This window comes from Saccostrea cucullata, unplaced genomic scaffold (genome assembly GCF_032062105.1).
Source record: "Saccostrea cucullata isolate Sc308-1 unplaced genomic scaffold, CSIRO_AGI_Scuc_v1 ctg20520, whole genome shotgun sequence".
NCBI classification, from domain to species: Eukaryota; Metazoa; Mollusca; class Bivalvia; order Ostreida; family Ostreidae; genus Saccostrea; species Saccostrea cuccullata.
In genome coordinates this window covers 239-11,219 of record NW_026934039.1, presented here as the reverse complement: position 1 = coordinate 11,219, position 10,981 = coordinate 239, and the positions used below count along the sequence as shown (strand labels likewise).

General features: G+C 32.5%; 1 protein-coding gene across 1 annotated transcript; it reads left to right on the top strand.

The window, feature by feature from the left end:
- Positions 1–1,348: 1,348 nt before the first annotated feature.
- Positions 1,349–10,682, top strand: LOC134239840 (homologous-pairing protein 2 homolog). The gene is made up of 9 exons (XM_062721971.1): positions 1,349–1,476; positions 2,759–2,853; positions 3,248–3,337; positions 3,889–4,000; positions 4,397–4,467; positions 5,899–5,973; positions 6,166–6,219; positions 7,440–7,499; positions 10,290–10,682. The coding sequence occupies exons 1-9, from the start codon at positions 1,452–1,454 to the stop codon at positions 10,344–10,346; spliced, it is 639 nt and encodes a 212-aa protein (XP_062577955.1). The 5' UTR covers positions 1,349–1,451; the 3' UTR covers positions 10,347–10,682.
- The last annotated feature ends 299 nt before the right edge of the window (positions 10,683–10,981 follow it).

The following is a 10,981-nucleotide window of genomic DNA, read 5'->3' as shown; positions in this document are numbered from 1 at the left end:
TTGTGTTTTATTTTGAGACATTGCATCTTATAGGTATTCAATATTCATACAATCATGTTGTTTTCTTGTCAAAATACCGGCAAAAAACAAATAGTTGAGACAAATATTGCAATATTATTTTATAATAATGTTTAATGATGCTGTATATACATAAATAAATAATCTAATTGTATTAATTACACAATTTTTCTAACTTACTCTAAAGTACTCTATCGTACTCTGTTTAGTAGTACCCAAAACGATTTAAAAAATCGTACAAATGATTTAGAAAATCGCACAAATGATTTCCTAAATTGTTCAAACGATTTAAAAAATCGTACGAACAATTTCCTAAATCATACAAACTATTTTTAAAAAAAAATAGTACAAACGGTTTCCTAAATTGTTCAAACGATTTTAAAAAATCGTACAAACAATTTCCTAAATCGTACAAACTATTTTTTTTTAAAAAATCGTACAAACGGTTTAACAAATTGTACAAACGATTTAACAAACAAATTGTACAAACGATTTAACAAATTGTTCAAACGATTTTACAAATTGTACAAACGATTTAACAAATTGTACAAACGATTTAACATATTGTATAAACGTTTTCTTAAATCGTTCAAACGATTTTAATTTTTTTTCTACATTGTCAATATGGCACGAATACGCCGTCGTAGATATGGGATTGGACTCAACTGATTTCCATATCAGAAGAATTTTTAGCGAAACACAAATGTGGCGATTTTTTTCTTAGAAAATTGTACCTATAATGTTATCCATAAGTAATTTTAGCGATCGATTATGTCATGCTTTGATCCAACATTTACCATAAAATATATATATTTAAATCTGTACTGTATCACATGATGATATAAATTAAATCCATGAACTCTAAGCATGATGTTCTAGACCAAAATAGAGTAGTTTTAAGTTTTGTATTTTTTCCGTTTTCAGGAATAAGAGAAAGCATTTTTTTTATCATTACTTAATTCATTGTCTTCGAGAATTTTTCCTGGATAAAAAAGACACATTTTCTTTATTAAAGTGATGAAGTTAATCATGAAATTATTTCGTTTACACTTCTAGCTGTATATTATTTTCTCAAACTCAAAAAAAAAAAAAAAAAAAAATCATGAGTTTAATATAGATTGTCCTTTAATCATTAAAAGATATAATGGTTTAATGCTACTGTAAGTATACATATCTGTCTTAAAAAGGAAGAATAAATAAATACATTGTAATTGAAATCATTACCAGGTTCATTGTTATTGCAGAGGTTACAATTTATATCAATAAAATCTACCTCGTCCGAATGATTCGTTAACCGAGTTATCTATAAATACCAGGTGCGTTACTTCCCTTAACAGAACTCTTCAATATTCCCGCCATTTTTAAACGAAAACGACACGACAGAACACGACAATTGGACAACAGAAATCGTGTTGTGGTAGATATGTAGGAACATGAGTAAATCCAAAGATGCAAGTGGTTTGTATTTGATCACACTGTGACATGATATCCCTTAAGCACCCCTTTAAAGCAACGTTGATTCATTCTTGTTTTGGCATAGACTGCGCGTCGTGCCAAACATCTGACCTTCACTGGCTTCAGCCACTGGCTCAAGCTTCAGTTCCACACTTGTGACAATTAAACGAGTAAAAAGGCTGATAAATGTTGAAAATGATTTTAAATTGAAGATACAGACAAGTTTAAATACAAGCAAATATTCAAAAAATAATTATATATTTACCGATTGGCCAATTTTTCATACTGTTGATTTTGAGGGGGAAAAATCACTTAAATCAAAAAGAAATGCAATGCTTTTACAATTTTTTTTCTTAAAGACAATAGTAACAGCCACTAACAGGAAAGGAGAAAATAAATGGCTGGACTGAGACAGGGTTACTCCTGCATCACTTATCTGTACATTGTAATCAGGTGCTCTACTGAGCTACTCCAGCGGATATCCACAGCCGAAACCATAACATTCCTCCCTCCTTAAATTTTCTTAGCCCTTGAAAACACAACCAAGTTCTTAATGGCCCTAGCAGGCCTTTCACCTGCAAGTCCAGGGGTGGTCAATGGCATCAAATCTGTCAGTCTAATTAAAATTTGATCCTTTAGCTCCTGTATTTTGTAATGTCGCTGTAAGGACAGCGACATAATAAAATACAGGAGTTTAAAGGATCTAATCTTAATTAGATTGCAAATCTGTAAAAGTATGGCTGAACAGGGAATTGAACCTGAGACCCCAGCATGACTTGTTGGGTACATTTTTGACTGAGCTACCAAGGCATAACAGTTACACTTTCCAAACCATTGTACACAATAACAATATTGAACCTCCGATTTATTCAGTCGACAACAGTAGGGGGCACTTGATTTGATAATTTAAAAAAATCAGTCAAAAACAAGGATAACGGGGGATTATTGTTGATATTGACATCTTTGTGCTTGTATCGTTGATAAATGGCCAGAAAAAAATTAATTTGAGATTCTCATCCCTACCCGCCACTCTAATAGTGTCCCACGTTGTTCTTTTTATTTTGATTTTTGGGGTATGAAAAGATTTACATGAATATGTACATGTATTATATTTTACCTATGCAAAGAATCAAAATTTTAAGCATTACAGTATACTGGACAGAGTTCAAAATTTATCTAAAGAATATTACCAGGTCCACTGGTCCAGCACTTTTATCTCTTGATTCAGAAATATAGTTTGATACAATGTATAGCTTTATTAAGCTTTTTTTTATTTATAATTTAGCTGCTAGAGCAGTACTGGAATACCTGAATAGACAGAACAGACCGTACAGTGCTGTGGACATCTTCAACAATCTACACAAGGAGTACGGCAAGACGGTTTGTTTCTATGGCCTTGCATATGCCTCCATATTATGTGTCTACTCTGTAAACAATAACAATTAATTACTATATATAAAGTCAATTAATATAACAATTAATGCACTAAAATCATACAGATTCAAACAATCTCTGTCCGAAGTACCTTGACAAACAGGAATTCAAATTCAAATGATGTAATATATTAATATATCATCATTTCTTGGAATATATTTGAATTGGATATTCATCCTGCATATAGTTTGATGAAAAGTCAGGTATTTTGGTGTTTTCCTTAAACATATGCAAGAACTTTTAAGTTTACTTTTTAAAATGTGTTCTAAATGTCGAATTAATTTCTCAAAAATATGGACAATTAAGTGTTTTATGTATGACATCTTGTTTCTCCTTTCAGGCTGTGGTTAAGGCATGTGAAAGTTTGACAGAGGGAGGAAAAATCAAAGAAAAAGTTTATGGAAAGCAGAAGGTGTATGTTGCAGATCAGGTAAATGAAAAGAAATAAGTGTTAACAAGTCAAATTTCCATTAAAGGTTAGGTTAGTTACTGTAGATTCCTAAATATACGCGTGGAATTTATTATCGCGTAATTTCGCGAGAAGCACCACACGCAAAATAAAATTACTCGCCTTTATTTTTATAGTGCTGAAATCTATGAAAAATCTCTTGACCAACCGTCCATTCGCGAATTGTTTCTTGCGATTTGACGTTGAAGATTCGCGATAATAAGTACTCGCGAAAAATAAGGAATCTACAGTATTTCAAGGGACAGGCAGAAATGCCAAACTTATGTTAGCCTCATGAGGTATGAATCAGGGACCATAAACTGTAGTTTAATTTTACACTCTGCATTGAAAACGGGGAACATAACCACCACAAGGGACAGATAAAGACATGCATTTCATATTAATGGCATTGTTAGATCTTTTTGTGGAAATCTTCAAGAAATTCTTAATATTAATAAGCATATTTCTATCAGAATATCACAAAATGATATAATAAGTGGATAGTCTTATGTACAAGATGACATTTTTTTCAGGGCCAGTTCCCTGATGTTGATGATAATGAGATTCGGAACATGGATGCTAGGATTGGTGAATTATCCACACAGAGTCAGGACATGGACAGTCAAGTGAAACGACTGGATGCTGGTCAGTTTTAATATATCAGATTTGATATATCTTTTGAAAATGATCACATGAAAAATTTAAGAGATGCAATGTTTTAGCTTTGAAAGACCAAAAAAAAAAAAATAATAATAATGTGAGAGCAAGCTAGAAACAAAAATTTTTATATTGATTGTTTTGGCAAAATTTTGGAAAGATTGAAAACATGTCTTAACATGTCTGATGTTTGGAAAACATCAGACATGTGAAGGACATGTACAGAAAGAATTTTCAGTTTAAGATTTATTTACTTGGAATGTCTGATCTAGCAATTTGTTTACTGTATGTGAAAAATATGCTTGCAGTCCATAATGTAAAGCAAAAATTCCATAAAAAAAAATGTCAGGTTAAGTTGGTTTGAAATCTTTATTTCTTTCATAGAACTTAGAGGGTTGAACAGCTCTATCTCTACAGAGGAGGCGGTTCTACAGCTGAAACGGTTAACTGACGAGGTCTGTACATATCAGCTGATAAAATAAACATACTTTTTATATGAGTAAACTTTGAATGCTGACATGTTAAAATAAAAATGGCCAAGATGAATAAATATTGTGTGTCCTATACTAATCTGAAGAAAAAATAGGTAGGCAGGGAAACATTTTATTCCATTTTAACATTTTTATGGCAAACATGCTGCCTTTTTTTTTTCGGGGGAAAGCACTGCGAAAATCTTTCTACTTAATGTGTATAGGATGCACATTTTATGAAACAAAGGAGTGATAAAAATTGAGAATTTTATTAGTGAAACTGTTACTTTTGGAAAGATGTAGCCAAATTAATTTTGCAGGGTCAGCTCATATATTTTAGGGTCGTCGGGGATCTGGGATCTAACAATATTTCTAGGTCAAATTTATTTTAAATGCTATGTAGTATGAGTTTACAAATGCCAAGCTTGACTGAAGAACAATCTGAACTGAACATTGAACCATTTATCAAACTAAAATAGAGATTTTTATACCGTGCATCATACTGACAAATTAAACCTAGGTGAACCTTTTCAGTTATTTTAATACTTTGTACATGTATCCTAGGGGTGGGGCGATATACCGATACACTGATACATATCGATATTTTCCTCCAAGATACTGTTTACGATACAAGCATTCAAATAACGGTACGTAACGATACAAGAACGACCTATTCAAAAATTGAAAATGAAGGTACCTGAAGAAATGATGTTGATATTGAAAACACACTTTAGAGCAAATAAGTCGTTGGTTAGGGGTAAAACGTTTTCACTTTTAAGCAACCTCGGAAGATTAGACAAGAAAAGTTCAGTATGAAATGCGTGCTATACACAGAAAATATCGTTTCCAGAACATTTGATATTATTGTTAGTCCATCTATACTTTTTTGTAATCTCAACTGGGCTCAAGACTTTCAGCAATGAATTAATAACAATGTAAATGTGATCGATGTTTTTTTAAATGAATTTTTAGTCAGTGTTCTCTGATGAAAAACAAGACTATTTGTAAACAACTTCTGAATAGTAATTTGGTAATACTAAGTAATAGTATGTATGTATTATTGTTTTTGTAAAGTTTTAGTCAATGAAATTGATGAACTTCAATTATTAATTTCAAAGAAAACATGATTTGATATAGAATAATTTGTTGATTTAATGTCAAGACAAAAAAAACAAATAAAATACTAATACTTCAGTAGTTTTATAATTTATCATAATATCGAGATATGTATCGTATCGTGCCAATGTATCGAGATATGTATTGTATCGCAAGATGTGTGTATCCTCCCACCCCTAATGTATCCAGTCATGATTCAGACAAACCATGCTGCAAAGTCAGAAATACCTAAAACCACTGACTCATGGAGTGTCTCTATTTATTACAAAGACTAAAATTACTTTTATTTATACTTTTCAGTGTGAAGCATGTAAAGGGAAGTTGAAGACTTTAATGGAGGGCGGAAAAACTGTGTCGCCAGAAGAAAAAGACAGGGTAAAATGTTACTGTAATTATTGACATTGTCCGCTTTAAGGATTTGAAAGATTTTAAAAAATGAGTAGCCGGGATTTCCAAAATCACGTTTACATTCATGTGTCTCTTGTATTTAAGATATCTTTGTTTTAGGTAGTGACGTTCATCTGTGTGAAGATTTTATGTTTTAATGCATTGTTTTATGCCTTACAGATTTACACAGCAAGAACAAAATATGTCAAAGAGTGGAGAAAAAGAAAGAGAATTGTAAGTTAGAGATTTATTGTGTTTGATACTGGAATTTTAATTTTGAAAGCAACAGAATTACTTGACATTTTTAATTATTATCTTAAAAGTTAATAACTACATTTGCAGCAGTGAAATACTGTAATTTATTCTGACATTGAATAAAAGTGATATACTGTCACAGTATGAAAGGGTATCAATAGTTCAGTAGCACTCGAGATTTTCCTTCCCTTCACCAAGAGTGTTGTAAAAATAAAATTATCCCTGACCTGTTTTAAGATAGAGCAAGTTAACAATCTTTACTGAGTCAAAATTGCCAAAGTTTCTCCAATTAGGCTGTTGAAATCCATGTTTATCTTGCAATCGCTAAACCCGTGATGTCTCAACCGCTCTACTATGAAATCATGGCCTTTGACACTCTGTTACGAAAAAGACAGAGGAACGGGGAAAATCAACGAAAATGTAATAAACAGAAAATTCAATAATTTGTAGTTAAATATGGAATTTATTTCACTCATGAAACAGGATTTTTTATATTTTCACACATGCTTCACACTCGTGAAAATAGAAAAAATTCCTGTTCTACTCGTGAAATAAATTCCATATTCAACTACAAAACATTGAATATCCTCTATTTAAGTGATTACTCTATCACAACTTTAACAGAGTTGTGGAAAACTTTTTCAGATAGCCAGTCATTTGGACTGGCAAGAAAACAAAATAAGCCGGTCCGAAGTGATTTATGTCGGTCCGAAATAGTAAGTCGCAAAATAAAAAAAAAACATAATATTTATTTACTGTATAACACAGCTATTTAATAAATCATGTTAAAAATAATGCAAAATTCAGACTCCATTTCCAAGTCCTCTTCCGTTTTCTTTTAATTTTGCATTTATAACATTACTTGATACTGTCCACTTTTGGGCAGGTGACAACACTAATTCAGCATAGTGAATGTAATTTTTAAAAACATTTATGCATTTTGGAATTATATTAACCTAAAAAAAATTGGTCTGATTGTCGGTTTTGCCGGCATGACCGGCAGTTTTCCACAACTCTGACTTTAATATATCAGAAGTAGAGTAAAACTTGAGTTGTTTTTCCTTTTATGCAGATTGTTGTACAAATACCCTTGGCTTCATGCTATAACACTTGTGAAAATATATTTTTATGAAAGTCTTACTCATAAAATAAATTCCTTATCCATCAACAATACAATGAATATCCTCTATGTTTTTCAGAGTAATGATATTCTTGGAGCAATATTAGAAGGCTACCCAAAGACAAAGAAACAGTTATATGTAAGTCCTAGAAATGTATATCTCTAGTGTGTTTCATTGTAATTAAGTTTTTGAAACATTTTATTAAAGTTTAACAGGACTCATGAATAGGCAATCGCCATATTCAATTATACAGTCTATGATATCAACACCAGGGTATACCCTTCACATTCATTACACCGGACTGCTTTATTGTCATGGGTTTTGGCATGAATTGATGTGTTCGTGCTTGTGATCTTGCTTTGCCTTTATTTATTTTATTGCAGTTCCATGTATTTATGTTTGTTGTATACTGCACTGAACTTTGCAATCTTGCTCGCCTGCCGTTGAATAAGTACACAGTTATTTTCTGTCGATACAGAGTGCTTTGTTGCATGCACTCCTAAACACTGGCGACAACTGAACTATCAGTTACACCTAACAGTTACTATAAGTGAGCAGCTTTTATAGGGGCCCTCAGACATAGCGAGTGAATATTGCAGACAAATTTCTTTTACCAAACATGTTCAGATTTAAGAATCTTGCCCAGCTAGAATTGTCCAGACAAATTCATTTTTCAATTTTTCATAAAGAACTAAAGTGAATCGTTTCATTAATATGCCTCAAAGCTTCCTCTAAGGTTTTGATTGTGTAAAGTGTACTCTAGTGGTTTTGTGAGCTGAACCATCCGAAGGCCTAAATGGTTGAAATAAAGTGTTGTGGTTTTGTTGTTCAGAAACCCCCAACTTTCCCTACCCCCAGGCTCATTAAGGTTGAAATGGATATAATGCAAGAAAGAGGTTTATTTGTTGCACCTCAATAAAGCTTGAATGGTTAGGCTATCTAAATTTAATTCTCTGGTTCTCAGGCCAATTTTCTCCAAAACAGATGCGAGAGGGAGGCATTTTATTTATGATTTTATTGGCAATAAAGTAGATGAGGGAGGTATTTTTTTAATTTTGATTTTCGAATTTTCTTTAACATAAAGATAATTTTTTTAATCACTGATATACTTTCCATTTCTGGTCAAAATTTCTGCTTTATCCATTGCTTAACAGCGTGTAAACATCGTAGGTAATGTCCTTGAATGTATTTTCAAACGAAGTAGCCAAAATCTCATTGTAAATGGCTACCGGAAGTGATATTTGAATACTAAACTACGAAACGAATGAGGTCGGAATTTTTTTTCCCGGATTGGACTCCGCAATACCAACTTTTTATTTTATCAAAAATACAATAAAATCGGCAATGCAGCTACCTCAAAATGGATGCGCGCGGGCCTGAGAACCAAGATTTCAATTTTACATGGCCTTAGCATTGTAGTGGTTTTTTGTATTACCCCCTTCAAGACTGGAATAGTGTGATGTGGTTTTTATTTGAGGCCCCTTCCAAAGTCAAGAGTGGTTGAAATCAGTGTATTTAAATGGTTTGTTTTGTACTGGACCTCCCTTAGGCTGGAGTGGGTGAAATACAGTGTAGTGATTCTATGTATTGCACCTGTCCCGGCCTGTGGGTGGTTCTAGAGAGTCATCATCAGGTTTTCAGAACAGCATTTGACATAGGTACTCAGAGGTTATCTCTTTTGTACATTTTTTTGCATGTCTTGTCTGTTTTTAGCTCTACTGGTCAGAGACCAGAAGAGCTTATGCGATAGTAATGTGTCCGGCGTCCGTCTGTCTGTCTGTCTGTCCGTCTGTCTGTAAACAATTTTTCAAAACGCTACTCCTCCTACAATTTTAGTCTGATTTCAATATTACTTGGCACACAAGTAGACTACACTAAGATAGATAGAATAGTGCATCGGTTTTTAATTTCGATGAACGGCGTTGCCATGGTTACTAAAAATAGAATTTTCTGTGAAATTCCTTTCAAACGCTACTCCTTCTACAGTTTTGCTCTGATTTCAATATAACTTGGCACACAAGTAGACTACACTAAGATACATAAAATAGTGCATCGGTTTTTGATTTCGATGAACGGTGTTGCCATGGTTACTAAAAATAGAATTTTCTGTGAAATTCCTTTAAAATGCTACTCCTTCTACAGTTTTAGTCTCATTTCATTATCACTTGGCACACAAGTAGACTACACTAAGATACATAAAATAGTGCATCGGTTTTTGATTTGGATGAACGATGTTGCCATGGTTACTGAAAATAGAATTTTCTGTGAAATTCCTTTAAAATGCTACTCCTTCTACAGTTTTGGTCTGATTTCAATATAACTTGGCACACAAGTAGACTACACTAAGATACATAGAATAGTGCATCGGTTTTTGATTTTGATGAACGATGTTGCCATGGTTACTAAAAATAGAATTTTCTGTGAAATTCCTTTAAAACACTACTCCTTCTACAGTTTTGGTCTGATTTCAATATTACTTGGCACACAAGTAGAATACACTAAGATACATAGAATAATGCATAGGTTTTTGATTTCGATGAACAGTGTTACCATGGTTACGAAAAATAGAATTTTCTGTGAAATTCCTTTAAAACGCTACTCCTTCTACAGTTTTAGTTTGATTTCAAAATAAGTTGGCACACAAGTAGACTTCACAAAGATACATAAAATAGTGCAATGGTTTTTGATAAGTACAAACCAGTAGAGCTACAGTCTTGACAGAGACTTCTGTTTTTTTTCGTGTTCATTAAGTAACATGAGATGAATTATGAACTTGCCTATGTTCCATTTGAAGGGGTTATGGTAAATCAGTGGTTAAAAAACTTAGAACTACAAAAGAAGAAATGAAATAAAACTTGCCAGTATTTATATACATGTATGTGAAAATCAGATGTTAAATTGTTAATGACATTGTATTTGCTTATGTAGGATGAGGTTGGGATAGAGACAGATGAAGACTACGGCACATCACCACCAGAAATCTGAAGGTTACCAAAAGTCCGGTCAGAGGTCAACTGGAAGTCAGGTCAAAGGTCAACTAAAAGTCACATTAGAGGTCAACCAGAAGTCAAGCAGTGAAAGAGGAAATGGTCGGTTAATTATTAAACTTAATTATATGGGACACTGTGAACTTCAATATGATCATTTGTTTATATATGATTGGAAACTGATTGGTATGTTCCAAGTGAATGAACCATCTTGCAACAGTCTTGTAATATGAATTCAGTGCATTCAGAAAATATGTGTTCATATTCTTTTTATTGTATATTTTTTATACTAGTTTGTTTTGTTGCATCTATGAAATAAAAATGTTTTAATATTTGCAATTTTTCTATGAATTTTGGGGAAACTTTTTAGTGATATATATATACACTTTTCATCTAAAAAAACCCCCAAAATATCTGACATAGGATTTTGACTCACTTTTTAAAAAATAACTTGAAATGAAAAAGATGAAGGTATAAAAGTGATCAGTTTCAAAATTATCCACAGTTCCACACACTATAGAAATCTAAACAAGGCAAATATTTGAAAGAACTATATGCGGTATATTGCATATATTTGCCCCCACAAAAGTCATATTTTGAAAACTTCCTGAAATGTGCTGAATTCAATAAATT

Coding starts and splice junctions, on each gene's coding strand:
- LOC134239840 (XM_062721971.1), top strand. CDS start 1,452: ATGAGTAAATCCAAAGATGCAAGTG. Junction 3,338..3,888: donor AGGTGTATGTTGCAGATCAG/GTAAATGAAAAG, acceptor CATTTTTTTCAG/GGCCAGTTCCCTGATGTTGA. Junction 7,500..10,289: donor AGACAAAGAAACAGTTATAT/GTAAGTCCTAGA, acceptor TTGCTTATGTAG/GATGAGGTTGGGATAGAGAC.